Source organism: Podarcis tiliguerta, assembly GCF_965153285.1.
Source record: "Podarcis tiliguerta genome assembly, chromosome: 12".
NCBI lineage: Eukaryota > Metazoa > Chordata > Lepidosauria > Squamata > Lacertidae > Podarcis > Podarcis tiliguerta.
In genome coordinates this window covers 29,535,407-29,555,250 of record NC_139545.1, presented here as the reverse complement: position 1 = coordinate 29,555,250, position 19,844 = coordinate 29,535,407, and the positions used below count along the sequence as shown (strand labels likewise).

Sequence of the window (19,844 nt, the reverse complement as noted above, 5' to 3'; positions counted from 1 at the left end):
TGTTTATTGCCTTGACATATAATGGGAGGGTGTTCCACAGGGCGGGCTCCACCACCGAGAAGGCCCTCTGCTTGCTTCCCTGTAACCTCACTTCTCACAGTGAGGGAACCACCAGAAGGCCCTCGGAGCTGGACCTCAGTGTCCGGGCTGAATGATGGGGGTGGAGACTTTCGACATGGACTAGCTTCCCATAAAAATAATTCAACCTATAATTCCCTGCAATATACATTGTAATGGGGCGAGTGTGGAGCCTCAGTGAGTGAGGAAGGGCCATAGCTCAGCGGCAGAGCCTTGCATGTAAGCCCCAGATTCAATCCCTGGTATGGCTTGGGAATATCCTCCATCAGAAACCCTGGAGAGCTACTGCCAGTCAGAGTATGCAATACTGAGCTAGATGGGCCTTTGGTACACCCTATACCTTCCAAGAGGGATGCGGATGGCGCTGTGGGTTAAACCACAGAGCCTAGGACTTGCCAATCAGAAGGTCGGTGGTTCGAATCCCCAAAACGGGGGTGAGCTCCCGTTGCTCGGTCCCTGCTCCTGCCAACCTAGCAGTTCGAAGCACATAAAAGTGCAAGTAGATAAATAGTTACCACTCCGGCAGGAAGGTAAACGGCATTTCCGTGTGCTGCTCTGGTTCGCCAGAAGCGCCTTAGTCATGCTGGCCAATGACCCGGAAGCTATACGCCAGCTCCTTCGGCCAATAAAGTGAGATGAGTGCCGCAACCCCAGAGTCGGTCACGACTGGACCTAATGGTCAGGGGTCCCTTTACCTTTACCTTATACCTTCCAAGCATGTGCAAAACACATTCTTTCCCTCAGAAGATTGTAGGTACTGTAGTTTGTCAAGGGCTGCTGGGAATTGTACCTCAGTGGGGGATAAAACTACAGGGCCCGGAATTCTTTGAAAGGGGAAAATGTCCTTCAGGTTTCCTTTAATAGCATGTACACAACCTTGTGTATAATGTATAAACAGATATGTTGACTTCCTGTATCCCTTTATCAACCTTGCCCTGCCTCTCTTCTCACACAGGAATACCACTGTACTTTTGCTCTGTCCAGCTGAATCTGGCACAACCACCAAAGTTGGCACTGCTTCACCAATGCAGCGTAAAATTTATTAAAGTGCGTGCATTTCTGAAACAGATAGATGAAGGAAGAGTTTTCTCCAGTTGCAAATCAACCTGGGGATGCTTTCCTCACCAGCTCCTAAAAGGCAGAGGAAAGGGAAGTGCTCTGTGCATGCTCAGAGACTTAAAAAACTTCTTATTTCACATATTCAAGGAATGACGTCCCTGGCCCTTAAAACTGGAGAAAGAAATGGCCCCGACAGCTTTATATAGATTTGTAGACAGGCGTTGGCTGGAACTGCTGTAAGAATGAATCGCTTCCAAAGAGGAGAGAGAACAAGGCCGGGATTGAGAGAAGAGCTGAGCAGCACTTTGGAGGTTTTCCTGCGGTTCCACGACGCACAAGCGGCCTTTGAGCAGCAGCAGCAGCTCCTGCCCTCCGCGCGCCCTCGCCTTGCCATAGGTGCGCTTGGGGCTGGGCGCAGGGAGGCCTCTCCCGGCCGCCCCGTCGGCTCTGGGGAGAGATACAACCGCAAGACCCGCCTCTCGGGGAACTGACAGGCCTCGCCCCTTGGCTGTGCAAACGCAGCGCTCGTGCCATAAAACAGGGGAGCTGCAGCGCCGGCTTCGCAAACTCCGTCCGGCTGCGTAACTGCAAAGTGGGTTTAAAGCTCGTGCGCTTTTACGCTCAACTTTGGGCCACTTCGGGAAGGACTTCGCCGGTTGACATCGGGGCAGGAGGAGCATCGATGGCGCCCCCGGAGCTGTACCACAAAGAGTTCGCCAGTGCGGGCCACCGGGCTGGGCTGCAGATCTGGCGGATCGAGAAACTGGATCTGGTGCCGGTGCCCGAACCGCTGCACGGCAACTTCTACGTGGGCGACGCCTACTTGGTGCTGCACACGGTCAAGAGGAGCAACGCCACCTTCTACAATCTGCACTACTGGCTAGGTACGGGACAGCGGGGGTGGATGCAGGGCAGAAGGGAGGGGGCAAAATCAGCCACCTCCTGGTCTAGCGGCACCTGCCGCTAGGCTTTAAGGGGCCACATGATGCGCTTTTGTTTTGGCTGCTTCCCCCGCCGGTCTGGAAGTTCTTGTGGATGCGCCAGTCTCTTCTACTCAAGAGAGTTTGACACGCTCAGGAAGGTGCTTTCTCCATATCTATATTTTCTCACGCTTTGCTCAAAGGAGCTTGGGAAAGCGGCTCCTGGTCGAAATGCGGCGTGTTCCCATTTTATCCTCCCAAGAACCCTGTCAGGTAGGTTAGGATGTGAGACTGTGGCTGGCCCAAGGTGAACTTCATGAGCTTCAAATCCCAAGTGGTGATTTCAATCCTGTTCTCCCAGGCCCTCGTCTGGTGCTCTAACCATTACACCATACTCTCTCTCCTTCTGTGTTGGCTCCTGACACTTCCTTGCTGCTGCTACACATTATCAGGAAGCTGCTTGGTATCATTGGTGCAACTTGCTCAGTTATAGACTGACAGGCATCCACTGCCCAGGGTTTCAGGCAGGAATCTTTACCAGCTATTACCTGGGGATGCTGAGTTTTGAAACTCTGAGCCCCTTCGTGTGCAAAGCAGATGCGACAGTGTTCCTCTCAGCTGCCTGAGTTTGCTGTCAAAAAGTTTTGGCAGAGTTACCCAGCTAGTGCCATAATGTTTCTGCAGAATTCTGTTTCTCCTTCAGGGCACAGATTATAGGATTTAAAGTACTGGCGGGGAGATGTGTGTGTGTGTGTGTCTTCTTTGATGCTGATTCCAGAAGATGAGTTGCAAAGGAGCTCAGCACCCAAGCTGTTTTGTAAGCAGCAGATATCTGTTGTAGGTGCTACAAAGAGGAATCTTATGGCACCATTCAGTCTAGATTGTAAACTCCCCGCAGGCGGGGACCTGCCCTCTTGTGCCCTTTAAAGCTCTACGCACACATGTGGCTTTGTAGAAAGAATGATATTATCAACATATTTATTGTGGGTTCCCACAATGTGGCCAAATCCGGTGCCTTCCAAGGTGACGTGTGCTGGAAAGGTGGAACCAGATTTGCCTCCTACAATAAATGCAAAAGAGAATCTCCTGTTACAATGTTAAACTTCAAGGTGACATAAGCGTTTGTTTCTTTGCAGATACTAGGAACTTGCAGGTAATGTTAATCTTGGTCTTCGGGTCCAACCCATTTAGCGCCACCTTTTCCCTGCTTTGGTCCTGCTCCATATTTAAAGAAACAGTTATGAATTAATATTTTATAATAATTATAAAAAGTATTCCTGAGCATGTACAAAGCAAATGCCTTAAGTCCTGCATATCTGGGACTGAGGTTCAAGGCTTCCTTCTAGGAGAGATGGCAGGACTCCCATACTGTCCTGAATGACGTTGCCTCTCTTTTTAGAAATAGTTTTTTTAAATAAAATAAAATAATGTTTCTATCCCCCTCTCTTCCTCCAAGATGTTCAGGGTGGCATACATGTTTCTCCCTCCTTATCCTCACAACAACCCTACAAAGTCGGTTAGATTGAGAGAGAATGACTGGCCCAAATAACCTAGTGAGCTTCATGGCTAAGTAGGGGTTGGAATTTGATTTAATGTTTGTACACTGTTTTTCCAACTGCAATATTGAGCTCAAAGCAGTTCACAATCATAACAAAGCACTAAAAAATAGTGGACAGCATTTCCAACAAGATCATCGCATCAGAAATCGCAATAGCATATAAGTAACGCAAAAGCAAACGATGAAAGCAGAACAATTGAAAACAGTAAAACAAAATAAACATTTATTTATTCCATTGATAGCCACCTTTCCTCCAAAGAGCTCTTTTCTAGATCACCTCATTCCATTGTGCCAGGTGGATGTTGCAAGGAGTAATGTGCGCATAAAATGTGATAAACTCATTTTTCTGCAGAAAGAACCAGAGGCTATTGGCAAGGTGCGGGAGTTGGCAGTTTTGCTAATGAATTTTGCCACCCGCGGTGCTGTGTTGCGCTGTGTTTAAGTATCTCCTGTGGTTTGCAGACGAGGCCAATAGGAGTGGGGGGAGGGTAGAAGGAGGGCCCTTTGGCCTGGGTCTCAAGCTCAAATGTTGGGCCCCTCTGATTTAGACTCTTGTCAATTTTGGAGGCATTCGATAAGTTTCACAGCTTGTGCTTATGCACATAAGACCAAAATGCAACACACTTTGTCCGCTCAGAACAGCATAGTGAATCAACGAAGAGATGTGGTTTGGCGAAAGGCATTTTTTTGGGTTAGCTGATAATAGGTTTTGTCACATTCAAGAATCATAGAATTTGAAGGGACCCCAAGGGTCATCTAGTCCAACCCCTTGCAATGCAGGAATCTCAACCAAAGCATCCCTGACAGATGGCCATCCAACCTGAATTTAAAATGTTCATCCATATTAATTAAAAAATATTTCTGTTCTGATGGCACAAGATTGGACTGTGATGGACATGCCGTCTCAGATATGCTGATTATATAAACAAACCATTCATTATTTTTTTTGGCAGGGGTGCTTTATTTTGTTTGTGTGTATCATCATTTTTTATTTTTTATTATCATGGCTAGGGGCCTAAAATGCTGAAAGTGGCCCAGGCCTCTCAGGAGAAGGTCTGGCAGTGTGTAAATCTTTTTCTGCTTGGTTTTGTGCTCAACTCATATATCCCTTGATGAAAACTCTCTATCTACATCTGCCAATTTCCATTTTGACCTGAGGTTGCACCTGAGGTTTCTCTCTCTCTCTCTCTCTCTCTCTCACACACACACACACACATGCACACAGCTTCTGTTTGGTGCACAAAACGAAGTCCTGGACCTGAAGATACCTTCTTTGGCTGCATGTAACGGGAAATTATTAAAGGTTATATTTGTGATTAAAGATTATATTTTGAAGTTATGAATTACCAGTACTTCTGAAGTACAGACAAGAGGATCAAATGGGGCTTTGATTTGGATTTGCGTGGACTCAGTCATGTGGAAATGCAGGCATCAAGAGTGTTACACAGCATTCAATTCAGTAGGACCCCAACTAGATAGAGTTCAACTTGGACTCAGCCGTGAAGCTCAGAGGGCGACCCTGGACTAGGCTTCAGCTTCACCTATCTCACAGGGCTCCTGTGACAAGAGGGTGAGGAAAATCAAGTAGAGCACCATGAGCTCCTTGGAAGAAAAGCGGGATATAAATGTAATAAATAAATAAATAAATAGACATACGTCAAAACCACACTTTTTGGAACCTAGTCAATGTATGTGGAGGACGACATTGCTTCTCCCCATGCTGGCCTCAGCAAACCGGACTACCCAAAGTTCCTTAAAATAATTTAACTGTATTGCACAGGCAGGCATTTAATCTGTAATAGTTTGCCCTTCTTTGCTATTTTGCTCCTCTAAGTATTCTTATTTTAGGAAAATACTTTAGGAAATTGAGAATATTATTAAGAACCTTCCTGTCTGGTTTTAGGAAAGGAGTGCAGTCAGGATGAAAGTACCGCAGCAGCCATCTTTACGGTTCAGATGGATGATTATCTTGGAGGAAAGCCTGTTCAGCATCGGGAAATCCAGGGATATGAGTCTACGCAATTCGTTGGATATTTCAAAGGTGGCATAAAGTATAAGGTACGTAATTGTGTGATTGCGTGATGTGTCTACAATAATTGGAATCTTTGAAAAGGGAACTAAAAAGAAGTTACAGTTCCGACTCAGTGTTAAAGCAGAGCTTGAAGCAAACAATAGTCTCCAAGTGGTTTCCAAAGATACGATACAAAAAAATCAAAATCAATTAAGAGTATAAAATCACACATCAATTAAAATGCATACTGGAATATATATATTTTTTAGAAGTCTTCAATAAGTGGCGGAAGTTCAATAGGGCAGCCCCACGTAGTCTATGTCCCACCAGTTGGCAGTTTATTTTATTTCCTGGGGTAAAATCCTAAAAAGAGCTCAACAACTTTGGGGTAAAATCATAAAAAAGTTTAGCAACTTCAATCCTAAAAAAAGGTCAACAATTTTGGCCCTCATGGTCCTTCACTTCATCAAATCTGGCCCTCTTTGAGAAAGGTTTGGACACCACTAAGGTTACTTATGTATAGATCCTCTTGGCCTAACTATCCCTGTCCAAAAATGGCTGCTGTTGATGATGTATCAGCTATAGCTGGTAAAAGGCACTGAGGCCACCTGATCTTTCAGTGACAAAGATGGATCCAGGTACAGCCTCAAACTTCAAACTTGTCCTTTTCAAGGAAGTGCAAGCCCATCGAGAAGAAACAACTGGTCTGTCTCCCTGACCATCTTCTCAGGTTTCAAACTCAGTTTTCCGTGTTAGTGCAAATCTGGTTGGGTGTGATGTATGATCTACTTCTGTATATGTGTACTAGGTCCTTATATACTCCATCACAGAAACCAACTAACCCTAATTTGCTTCACTTTATTTAGGCAGGTGGTGTTGCCTCGGGCTTTAATCATGTGGTCACCAATGACCTCAGTGCAAGAAGACTTCTGCATATCAAAGGCCGGAGAGTGATTCGAGCCACCGAAGTTCCTCTTAGCTGGGACAGTTTCAACAAAGGAGACTGCTTCATTGTTGATCTTGGAACGGTAAGTGGTCAAGGAATGAAGTTTTCCAAAGCAACAAAATCTCCTACAAAAACTGCCATATAATTAATTCTGAGCCCCAAACCAAGATCTTCTCTATACATTACAGACACTTCCTCTGTGATATTAGACTCAAAATAACTTGTGTTGCAAGCACTGGTGGTTTGCTGCTGACCACATCCCTTCAAGCATTTAAGCAGATAAAAGACCAACAGGAAATAATATTTTCTAGAATTTGTCATGCTCTAAAATGGCCCCAGCAAAGCTTGGTTAAAAAGGAATAAAGGTAAAGGGACCCCTGACCATTAGGTCCAGTCGTGGCCGACTCTGGGGTTGCGGCGCTCATCTCCCTTTATTGGCCGAGGGAGCCGGCGTATAGCTTCATGTGGCCAGCATGACTAAGCCGCTTCTGGCGAACCAGAGCAGCGCATGGAAACGCTGTTTACCTTCCCGCCGGAGCGGTACCTATTTATCTACTTGCACTTTGACGTGCTTTTGAACTGCTAGGTTGGCAGGAGTAGGGACCGAGCAACGGGAGCTCACCCCGTCGTGGGGATTCGAACCTCCGACCTTCCGATCGGCAAGTCCTAGGCTCTGTGGTTTAACCCACAGCGCCACCCGCGTCCCTTTAAAAAGGAATACCTTCATCTTAATGTAGTTCTGATTCAAAGACAGAAACAACCATATGTAAGAAGCATTGAAAAAAGCCAGGATTTCTCAAGATTGGAATCAGATTTGCTATTTCCCTTCATCTGGTTTACTCCCCTCGTGTGGTCAAAATATTAAATTTGACTTAGGGCAGTGGCATGAGACCAGGATGTAGTATTCATTATCAGGTGGTCAATATGGGACTCAGGCTGAATGTTCATGATTTAACATTAGAAAGAACTGAGAATAAGCAGCCCATTGTGAAAGGTTGGAGAGAATGCAGAAGGAAGATGCTGTGAGCTAAAAGCAGAGGTGGGGAAACCTATGGCTTTCCTGTTGTTGTTGAACTCCAAATCCCATCATCTCTAACCATGCTGGCTGGGGCTGATGGGAGTGGGAGTCCAGTAACATTTGGAGGACCACAGATCCCCCACGCCTGATCTAGAGTTTTGAAGGAAAGACTTGCTTTTTTCTGAATAAGAATATTGTAGAATGAACATATTTATGTCCACAATTACAGTTGGGTCACTTCAGAATGTTGCTTTTGTGTGTGTTGAAAGGTCATTCAGCTCTTTTGTGCTGCTGTCCTTCTGAGGAATTTTGGGATTGCAGTGATACAATTTATTAGACAGTGTGGTAGATTATTTTGCGGGTGTGGTGAGGAAACACACGACAACCTTCAAATCTTGTTGATTTACTCTTGTAACCAGATAAGGTCTATGGATTGCAAACACAGCTTCCATGGAGCCTTGGTGTTTGTCCATGCAGTATATTTCCATATGTTATTTGCATTTTTTTTATTTAAAAAAATGCTTTGAGCTTTGTTTTCTGTTTCTTGACTAAGCCAAGAGATGTTGAGATTTTCTCATTTCATATCCCTACGTGGTTGTGCATCTGGTTGGCATTTACTGTACATGAAGCAAGAACTGGAAATTCAGGTGCCTTACTAAACAATTAATCTGATTAATTTGGCAAGCCTTCCATAGCAAATGCACACTAGCGTTGCTAAATGAGAATATTCTGCTACGTTCGCATAACCGTTTGTACTGGCCACCAATAAACATTGCACAACTAAGATAATGAAAATGCAGAATACTTCGTAAAATCAGCAATGAGATGCTATTAGCTGCAGCCGAAAGAACATTTCTCTAGAAGGCAATATGTGCTTTGAAACAACTTGGACCTGCAATAAAATGCTGCAGAGTAAAGGTGCTTCCTGTCAGGGTTCCAGCCAGCTCTTCCAGGAAACTCCATTTTACTCTCCTCACATATTCCATTTGTCCTCCAGCAGTGAATCTGCAATCTGTGCCTACCGAACGCAGTCAGTTTGCATTGGATCTTCCCCAGCTTAGAGTTTTAAAAATAACTTTTTTTGTACTTCTCGAGGTCTCTTCAACCCTACTCATACTTCCGTCTTGTGTGTGGGTGATTCCATGTTGGCTACATAAGAATCCACACATACAGAATGAGTTCACTGTTAATGTCAGAATTGTGCAATGAACACTTTGAAACATCCCAATTGCTGTTTCTTCTTTTTGTTTCCTTACCCCATCTCCTTTTATTTAGTTTATGTATGTGTTGGGGGGGGGGGAGAGAGGTTTGCATTATCAGTTCAGAGGTTGTGCTGGTGACACGTGTTCGTCTGTCTAAATATTGTTCTGGGGTGCCTTTCAACACTCAAAAATGATGTTAATCGGCTAAGTAGATTTCTCACTTGACTGCATTGCCACTACCTCATTTCCAGGCCAGTGAGGATTCCGTACTGTGATAATACACATAAACACAAGGGTTAAACAGATCATGTAACTGGGAAAAAGGCATCCAGACCACAAAAGGAAAAAAGGATAAAATTCAGTTTTATTAAATGATAAAACAAGGCCCCAGTATGATAAACATGTCACAAGGCTGCAACCACAGCAGGGGATAAAAACGACTGAATAACGACTGAACGCCCTACCATGAGTTGTCAGGGAGAGAAAGAATTACACAACTTTTAGAAAACATCTGAAGGGAAGTTTTTAATGTCTGACATTTTATTATTTTTTATATTTTGCTGGAAGCCACCCAGAGTGGCTGGGGAAACCCCAGCCAGATGGGTGGGGTATAAATAATAAAGTATTAATATTTATTGTATTATATATACACCCCTCCTGCTATGTAGCTAGCTAGGCATCTACTCCTCTCCATGTTTGTGCCCTGAACTGGACCACTGATGCAACAGCATGACCACACCTCTTCCCAAACTCAAATTCCCTCACCTGACGGGGCTCATGCAAGTAGCCGGCATCTTCCGCCTTTGAACCTGGCGCAAAGGGCCCCTCCTTGACCTTGGAGACATTGGACTGAGGAGATCCTAATGGCCCAACTCTCTCAGGGACCGACTCTTTCTTCTGTACCTGCCCTCCCTGCAACTCTTCCCCTGTCTCTGACAGCCCTGACTTTCAAGCCCTGACTCCTGCCTTGTGCACAAATCACTGGCCTCATGATCCTCCACCCTCCTTGCCTCCTCACACACCCCTTAGAGTCCTGCCTGTCTCTGATAGCAACAGCAGTCCTCACCCCTTTCAGCTGAGCCTCATGTTTATGTGCCCAATGCCTGATGATGAAGGATGTGGCTTGGCGAAAACCGACTTGTCGGTCAAATAGGGAGGTGATTTGCATTAGATGTTGCTGCCTAGGAATCTGGAATGTTTATCTACTCTTGCTTTTCTAAAAGTTTCGAAACCTTTCACAGCTGGAACTCTGAAAGGCTTTCAGATACTCGGCTTTTATTAAAATTGTAAAGAGTTGTGTCAGACCTCACCAATTGGGACCCATTCACAGCAGGCAGGGGAATTAATAGCTGTCTTGACTTTAGGCACATGCCAAGTGCTTTTACAGTGGTACCTCAGGTTCAGAACATAATTCGTTCAGGATGTCCATTCTTAACCTGAAACTGTTCTTAACCTGAGGTACCACTTTAGCTAATTGGGCCTCCCGCTGCCACTGCATGATTTCTGTTCTCATTCTGAAGCAAAATTCTAACCCAAGGTACTATTTCTGGGTTAGCGGAGTCTGTAACCTGAAGCGTCTGTAACCTGAGGTACCACTGTAGTAGCATTTTTGGAGTATGAATCAGAATTCAAAATTGTGAATTGTGAATAGTGAAGCTGTTTGGTCTAGAAAGTAGGCGTGGGCTTAGTTTCATTTAGTACTCCTTTCACTAGGAAAGTAGAAAACGCTGTATTCTTGGGTGTGTGCTCAGAATGGATTCATTATATGCCAAAACGCCTGTGGACTGAGGAACAAGGCGTTTATTAATGGAGATAAATTTTAGGCAAAGCACATAAACTAGGAACTGTAGTTCTTTTAGAGTCCTCTTATTCCACCTTTCTGGTTTTCTACTTTCAGGCTACCAAAATCTGTTCATTCCATGTGATTCTGTTGTGAAATTATTTGTAGCTTGTCTTTGAATTAAAGCTTCTGCTTCCATACAAGCTTATTTGGATGAGTTTGCGGGATTTATTTATTCAGTCAGCTTGTTAGCTGTCCTTTAGCATAATCTCCCAGGGCGGTGAACAATTAAAAGAATGAAATGAAACAATCAAAATGCAGCAATCAAAGCCACAGTGACAGCAATTAAGAAGAGCCAGCTGTGAACTGTGAAACAATAATTAAGAGAACAGAAATGACTGGCTAAACCAACGGCTGGGATGCCAGGGCAAATCAAAGAAGCCTTCATCTTTGGCAGCCAAGGGATCACTAGGCAGGGCTGGCATCAAGGGTTGACATGAGTTGCCTTCACACCAAGTACTTACAAAGCACTGTGATGCCACTTTAAGTAGTCATAGCTTCCCCCAGTAATTCTGGGAGCTGTAATTCATTAAGGGTTCCGAAAGCTGTTAGCAGACCCCTATTCTCCACATGGAGCTACAATTCCCAGATTCATTCCACAGTCAACCCCTCTTCATAAGGAACTCTGGGAACCTATAGCAACCAGCATATAGTGTCAAATAACCATTCTTGCTAATCCTTAATAGAAACAGTTATGAATCATTCTGCCATATAGACGCAACAGATCTGTATACTAATCTGTACACACAGTTGTAGCTTAATGATGCCACAATGAACAAACCATGGTTTATTGTGTCAGGAATGAACTTAGGTAAGGCTTGTGGTTATTGCTTTCCCCTCTCATGGGTTATGGTGTTGGCTTGCTTCAATAAACTGTAGTTAAGATCAACCACAGATTAGGGTGTGGACATGATCCTAAACTCCTCACAGCCATCCTAGAAAAACAGAGGAACAAAGTGGGGAGCAGGTAAGCTCTAGGCTTGCCTTAGACTTGTTCCCATAACAATAAACCAAAATTTACTTAACATCCAGGTGCAGTTTTTACCAAATCTGCTTTTATAGTGCCAACATAAAACCGGTTTTCTCCCCTTGAAGATGATTGTGAGTGTGGGGAGAGTATTCAAGGTGAGAGCATGGAACTGAATCCAGCAATGGGGTAAGTTTGCCACCAACAAATATCTGCAGCTGCGTTGCAACAGAGAATTTGGAATTGTAATGACGCTGGAACGTTGCAAGCTATCCATGTGAAGCTTTCCCCTGAATAATTCTGCTGACTGATGAGATCTCTTGTTTTGTTCTAGGAGATCTACCAGTGGTGTGGCTCTACATGCAATAAATTTGAGCGCCTGAAAGCTACGCAGGTTGCTGTGGGCATTCGGGACAATGAACGGAATGGAAGAGCCCAGCTGATTGCTGTGGATGAAGGAAGTGAGCCAAAAGAACTCCTAAAGGTATTGTATATTCACTTGGTGGCGAAACCGCCCCCCCCCCCGCCGCTCCATTAGCTGTGTTGTTTATCTGGCCAGTCACCCTGCCTCAGGCTCAGAGATACCATGAAGTAGACAGAACAGGGCTTGCCTATTGCATACATGGGGAACCAGAGTTCAATGAGGGACCACATGCACTGATGGACCACATGGAGTGCGTGCTGAAGATCCTAGGTTCAGTCTCTGGCATCTCCAGGAAAGAGCCTGAAACCTCGGAGTGCCAATTTCAGCAAACATGGCAGCTCACCACTTGTGGCCTGGACACAGGGCACATTATGAACTAGATGGTAATAAATGGTTAGTGAATGATATTTTTAAGTTGCATTCTCCCTCGGTTTCTAATGAAAAATAAGTTAGCAATTAATTATAGTAGTGCTAGAACCCTTCTTAATTATTTTTGGAGTCGGTAGGCTTCACAACTGTTTGGAACGTTAATATTGGTTTGGGGTAGTGTTCCTCTCACATCCGCATGGGGAAACCAATGGAGTGTGCATGAGAGCACCGTTGCTGATATTTGCGTCTCTGCTTTGTCGTGCCGATTGTGGCTTGAGCAACCGAGTATGACAGATGTTGTGCCTCGAGGCATGTTGGCCATGCATGATTCATTGATGCCTGGGCTGGTGAGGGAAAAGGCCATAGTTGAGCACGGCCTGTACTTTTTGCTGAAGGAAGAAAGGCCCGTTGCCATTTTCGAAGCCAGTTTCTTTTAGCTCCGCTTCCTACCATTTAACTGGTGCCGGTGCTAAAACAACGTGGCAGAGGAGCTGTGCACCATGGGAGCCTTGATGGATCTAGCCCAACGTTCTGATCTCGCAGTGGCCAACCAGATGCTTCTGGGAATCCTGCAAGCAGGACCTGTGTGCAGCAACACTTGCTCCCCTTGCGATTCCTTGCAACAGGCATTCAGAGGCTTGTTGCTTCTGCTTTTTTACAATTGAGGTAGTACAAGTTCCCTCTAGTGTGAATCAGGCTTTCCACATGAACAGCTGATGATATGAGGGCCTGGTTGATGTGGGAGGACTGGAGATCATCTGCAGGGGGACATGGAGGGGTGTGCATTCTTCCACCGCCATGCTCTTCCAGCTCCGCTACTGCCTTAATATATGATCCAGGGTATTAGAATCATAGAACTGTAGAGTTGGAAGGGACTCTGAGGATCATGTAGTCCAACCCTCTGCAATGCAGGTCTATTCAGCTGTCCCATACGGGGATTGAACCTGCAACCTTGGTGTTATCAGCATCACACTCTAACCAACTCAGTGGCGTAGGAAGGGGGGTGCGGTGGGTGCAGGCCACTCTGGGTGTCATTACTGAGGGGAGTGACAAAATGGCAAAAATATGTGTTTTTAAATAATTTTTTTAAAAATTGGGCTCACGACCCTTTTTTTGGAAAAAAAAAAAACCTCCTGCACCCACCGCACCCCCCTTCCTTCGCCACTCGTAGCTAGGTGAGGCGGGGGGCACTGGGCGCCACATGGTGGGGCCTGCAGTGTGCCTGAGCCACACGTTACTCCTGAGGGGGAGGCGGTGGGTGGCCTGTGTGCAAGCTCTGCGCTGCTTTTTCAAGCAGCATGGGGCTTGCGTCTGCCCACCGCCTCAGCAACCCTACAGCTGAGGAGGAGGCTGCGGAGAGGCTTCACACAGCACGCCCTGCCTTGGCTCACCTCACCCCCATGGGTAGCTCACTTCACTCCTGGCTGCAGGACGTGCGCGCTGCACCGGGCACCCAAGCGGCTAGCTACGCCACTGAAACAACTGAGCTATCCAGGCTCCATTAGTTCATAGGTGGGAAACCTCAGGCCCAGGGGTTCATGCAGCCCTCCATGCATCTCTCTCTCTCTGTGACCCTTGACACTCTCCTCAGGCCACACCCCAGTTCTCATCCACGCCTTTTCTCCTCAGGCCACACCTCTCAGCAGCCTTGCTTCACACCCTCCTCAAGGGCCTTTGCCCAGCTGGGATGTGACCTTGATGCCTGGTAATGACTCTTGCTTGCCTGGGTGCCAGATGTGTGAAAATAGCCTATAAGAGTAAAATCTGCATTCGTTGATCTGTCCACTTTTACCTCTGGGTGTCCTCCCCACCATTGGCAAGTGTCCCCTGGAAGCCAACACAGCCCTCAAATTGCATAAGGCTCCCCACCCCTTTGGTATAGTCGCCAAAGGAATCTTCCAAGCTATTTACTAGCATAGACTGGCAGAATTCCATCTAAGTTAGTACACTCCTTTTTACAGCTGCAAAGACCTTGAAGCTATGAACGTAGCATTGCATGAGTACAATCCGCTCTCCGTTTATTTTTTAGGAGGTGGACTCTCCAGGACAGAATAAAAAAAGGGGTATTCCCTCTGCCCAGTGATTTCATATAAAGTTTTCATCTGTGTTAACGGGCCACGTGTTTAAAATATGGGGTGTTTTCCTCTGTCCTTTTCTTTGGAAAAAGATCTGTACCCTTTAAGCAGTTAAAAAAAAAACCCCATGCTGGCATCCTTCCAAAGTCAGTGGGAACTTCCTTATAGACTCCATTCAGCCATAAAGGTCAAACAGCACATTTCCCTAGTTAACTTCTAGATAAGATCACAGATCATTCAGGCAGATGGGCATGGAGTAACTAAAAAGGCACATGTCAAACATAAATGTATGACAGAATATGTCTACTTTTTCAAAAAAAATTGCACTGAAGTGCATGGATTTGAATTTGTTTCATAGAGTCTGTGCTTCTTCATTTTTTAATTTTTATTTTTACAATGAACAAAACAAGTGGGTTTCGGTATATTTAGGAATTATATCACTACTATGTTGTATTGATCAGGGCGTTCAAAAATAAATCCCACCGCACTCAGCGGGGCTTCATTCCTACTTGCAATGCGTTTCGGATCACGTCCTCAAAATACCTTTTCCTAGGAAAGTTTTATCTTGAGGAACTTTGGGCAAAGATTTACCTCTTTCCAAAGAGATTGGCCAAATGGTTCAGGAAACATGTGACAGTTACTGAGCTGGCCCACCCGTGAGCTGAGGCGTCCATCTCAGGTGGCTGGATCCACGGGGCAGCAGATCTGGCCTCCGAGGACTGCGTCACCCATGGCTGCCACGGTGGCAGCGAGAGCTATGCCATGTGACTTGGAAGCCGTCTCTGCTCTGTCTCTTTAGCAGCCCTTCATAATGCCGTCTCTGCAGCAGCCTCTTGGCAAATAGGACGCACTTCTGGTCTTCTCCCACTATTGTTTCCGATGTAGACCTTTATTTTGCCCTTGTTCCTGATGTAGTTCTTCACCGGTGGAGGGTCCCCCCTCTTGTGGTTCCCATCAGGTGCCAAAATGTCTTGGGCTGGTCCTGGGCAGTTGTAAAGGTGTGCAAGGACTCAGAACGACTTGTGTCCTACCTGTTAATTGTGTGAGCAAGACGCACCTGAAACAACAGATACTTTGGCTTATTGGGTCGTTCTGGTTTTTATTTTGATTATGTATTTTGTGTATTGTGGTTTTTATTCTGAGACCTGCGGGTGTAGGGTGGTATACAAATTTAACAAACAAACAAACAAAGTGGCAATAGATATATCCTTGCTCTTGTAAGTGGAAGTCGAAAATGGAAGTGAAAATGGAAATGACTCACCACTGCCTAGACTGATTGGGATACATTTTCTACACAAAGGAGTCTGTTATAGCCTTTGCCTCGGGTATACATTGAGCAGGTTCAGATGATCATATCACAAATTTACAAGCTGAGATTTGGAAGAAAAAAAAGTTTGCCTTCTTCACTCCTCCTTTTTTGTGAGACACAATTAAATTGGGAAGTTTCAAAATAACCATAGTTTCCCATTTGATCTGAACTGAGAAACTGTGGCTGCCAACTTCAGAACAAGCCAGATGTTTGTTCAATATTCTGGCTTGTTTTGAAGCTATTAACCAGAATTTCTACATTTGGACAAAATGGGAAACTGTGGTTGGTTAATTTCCTGGTTATGTCATGGTTTGCTCAGAGGGAAGGAACAAAGAGGATATGAGCACAGGTGAAAGGCTCATTCATATCTTAGCTTGTTAAGCAGTCATCTGATCTAACTCATTGCAATGCAGTTGTACACCATTCCTCATAAAATGCTTGTAAGTTAGACTCTTGCCTCAGTGTTTCGAGAAAGCATAAGCTCTTCTCCTGACAAGAACAGGTGTCCTCTGGACCTGCCTCTCATGCTTTTTGATTACATAGTGGCTGTCACAATGGGGATTTTGGCATTTATTTGATTAGCTTTTCAACATGATGATAATTGAGCTAATCTCAAAGTAAACTTATTCCTCTCTACCCCATTCCCACATCTGTTGTGGGCTTCTGCTTATTGTATTGGGAAAAGTAAACCGAAAGATATTTTTCAAACAATTTGATTATTTGAGTAGGGAATATCCACTGGGCCAGGGTCCAGTAATTTTCATCTTTCATTGGTTGGGGACAAACATAATGCGCTCAAATGCTGCTTAGAAAGTTTCACATGATATTTAGGCAAATTAAGATAAGCTAACAAGCAAATCACCTGTGTGCAGTCGCCTTCGCCTTAATGTGAGTCGGGGCTTAAAACCCCCCACCCCTCCACCCCCTATAAATGAGACAGACAGTAGATCAGTAGAAATGAAAAGATAAACAGTTATCCAAGCCATTAAATATCCCACCCCTTAGTTCTACTTCCTTGACCAATTTGAGCCTCAGTGACCAGATTCAGCATCTGGCTTCTGCAAGAAGGGCTGGGAAAAACTCCATACCCTCCAACATTTCTCTGATGAAAATAGGGACATCCTATCATCATCATCATCATCATCCTCATCCCTCCCATCTGACTGGGTTGCCCCAGCCACTCTGGATGGCTTCCAACATATATAAAAACATAATAAAGCATGCAACATAAAAAGAAACTTCCCTATACAGGGCTGCCTTCAGATGTCTTCTAAAGGTTGTATAGTTGCTTATCTCCTTGACCTCCAACATTTTTCTGATGAAAATAGGAATGTCCTAAGGAAAAATGGGACATTCCAGGATCAAATCAAAATCTGGGACTGTCCTTGGACAATAGGGATACTTGGAGGTCTGAGACTCCTGTCCAAGAACCTGGTGACCCACTGCCAGATAGCAAACACACTGTAATGAGTTAGATGGACAGTGGTCTGACTTGGTCCAGCATCATGCAGCTTCCACTGTTCCTGATTATAGCTCTTTTGCTCCATGTCTCGCCTGATGCTCAGCTCAGTTGTTCTGGAGCAAGACTTTATTTGGACATTTCTGTCCTGCTCTCCATCCTAAGATCTCAGGACGGAGCACAATTATTCATTCCTTGGCTTCCAGGATTCTGTCAGTGGTGAGACTGGAAACAACTTATTGGGCTTTCATCTTCCCCCTTAAAATGGTCATCTTCCTTCAGGCAATGGTAAAGAAGGTATTGAGAACACTAGGAGGACTCAAGGTTCAAATAGATAGGATCCCAATTCACTTGCTGATTTCTGCTTATGGAGAGAGGAGTCTGAGGCCTACTTCCAGTTTGGCCAGGAGTCAGTAAGTACCGTATTTTTCGCCCTATAGGACACACTTTTTCCCCTCCAAAAATGAAGGGGAAATGTGTGTGCGTCCTATGGGGCGAATGCAGGCTTTCGCTGAAGCCTGGAGAGCGAGAGGGGTCAGTGCGCAGCGAGGGCTCACATGGCTTGCACAGAGCTGCCTGCACCCCAAAGCCCCGGCATGCTGAGCAGTCGTGCGGGGGCTTTGGGTAGCTCGGCGCAAGCTGCGGGAGCCCTCCCCCAGCTTGCGCAGCGCTGCCTCTTATCCCAAAGCTACCCGAAGCGACTGCTCAGCGCGCTGGGGCTTCGGGATAAGAGGCAGCGCTGCGCAAGTCGTGGGAGGGCTCCCCCGGCTTGCGCAGCACTGCCTCTTATCCCGAAGCCCCGGCGCACTGAGCAGTCACGCAGGGGCTTTGGGTAGCTCTGTGCAAGCCGCGGGAGGGCTCCCACGGCTTGCGGAGAGCAGCCTGTTCTGGGGGCTGGGGTCGGGGGAAGCTCAGGCTTCCCCCAGCCTCGCGCCTTGGGGGGGGGGGAATAATTTTTTTTTCTTTATTTCCCCCCAAAAAACTAGGTGTGCCTTATGGGCCGGTGCACCCTATGGGGCGAAAAATACGGTAATGAGCCTACCTTAAATTCCAAGTTCACATAGTGCGATTGTTCTAGTCCCCTAAATGTTCCCCTGGCACCTCTTTCCCAAAGCCCGGGAAGCCTCTGCCCACCTTAGGGAGGGAGGTGCAATGCTCATGCTCACGACATCAGGACCTTGTGACATCACACGTGCGACATCCCCTCCCCCACCATCCTTGCAAGCTGGTGCCTCTGGCCCCAACTGTTCCCCTACAAAAAATTCCACTACACACCACTGCTGAATGGGGATGGGTGGATAGTGTTGACGGTTTTAGGGAATCTTGCAGAACTACAGCTTCCATCATCCCTTGGCCATCAGCCATGCTCGCTAGGGCTGATGGGAGTTGTAGTCCAGTAACGTCCTGAAGGCCAAAAGCAGGCGTCCTCAACCTCAGCCCTCCAGATGTTTGAGACTACAATTCCCATCATCCCACTAGTCCTGTTAGCTTGGGATCATGGGAGTTGTAGGCCAAAAACATCTGGAGGGCCGAGGTTGAGGAAGCTGGCCAAAAGCTCCCCATTCCTGGTCTACAGCTTGCTATTTGCCAAGTTAGGTTCCTGACGTACAAGATGTGGTACTTCTCCAGAGGCCTAAATGCCAATTTGTGTGGCTTGCTTAATGTTTCTTCGCCTGACAATTATTGCAAGGCATTAATCTTAGACTTCAGGAGAAACTCTACAGTGGATGGTTGCCAATGCAAATACTCTTTAATTCCTTGAGCAAGCGGAGACACCCTTTTATTAGGTGTTTAAACAGCTTTCTAAAGCAATTACAACTCTTTTTGGGGGGGGAGGGGAGTGCTTACAATTAAATTATAGTATGCAGAATCTGCATGCTGAAACCTACTCATCTGTGTTGTGTGGTCTCCAACTTGGCATCATAACTACACACAAGGTTAGATCCTTAGACAGTTATAAATTATTTTCATGCCCTTACCTTACAATTATCAAAACAGCGAAGCTTTCTTTCACGCACTAGGCTATTATCACACAGCTATAATTCACTTGAGATAGAAACGGTTGTTGGTTCCATCTTCCGCCCATCAGATATGGGAAAGGTGGTAGGGAAAGGGCTGTTGCGCTGCCTTACCATGGAAGGAGTCATGGTTTATCTCCCCAGGAACCAAGCCCGTCCCTGCAATTATTGCAGGACCCACTTAAAAGCATTGTATCATCTGCACTGCTGGATGCCCAGATTCATTATGCTTAAAAGCAAATGGTCCACCTACTTTCACATAGCCTTCTGTGCCAAGATGACATTCCACTTGACGTGAGTCCAGGGCCGGATTTAGGTTTGATGAGGCCCTAAGTTACTGAAGGTAATGGGGCCCTTTATATGTCCAGCTGTCCTTTGTCAACAACAAATTGTCGCTGGTTTTTGTGTTGAATATATGCTATATGGTAATTTATGGACCTAATAGGTATCTAAAGCCATTTGCACATAACAAATAGGAGCCTACACAACACAAAACACTGTTGCTGTGTGTAGGTTTTATTTTATTTGTTTTTTATCTTATAGTTTGGAAATGTACATCCAGTTTTTTTCCTTTAATTTTTTTGGGGGCCC

General features: G+C 45.6%; 1 protein-coding gene across 1 annotated transcript in view; it reads left to right on the top strand.

Moving 5' to 3' along the window:
* Positions 1 to 1,060: 1,060 nt before the first annotated feature.
* SCIN (scinderin) overlaps positions 1,061 to 19,844 on the top strand; it is a 45,774-nt gene continuing 26,990 nt past the window's right edge. Inside the window, exons 1-4 of the mRNA XM_083405393.1 lie at positions 1,061 to 2,021; positions 5,519 to 5,673; positions 6,493 to 6,654; positions 11,934 to 12,083. Of these exons, the coding sequence (XP_083261519.1) occupies positions 1,820 to 2,021; positions 5,519 to 5,673; positions 6,493 to 6,654; positions 11,934 to 12,083 (669 nt within the window). The 5' untranslated portion in view covers positions 1,061 to 1,819. The remainder of the gene's footprint in view (positions 2,022 to 5,518; positions 5,674 to 6,492; positions 6,655 to 11,933; positions 12,084 to 19,844) is intronic.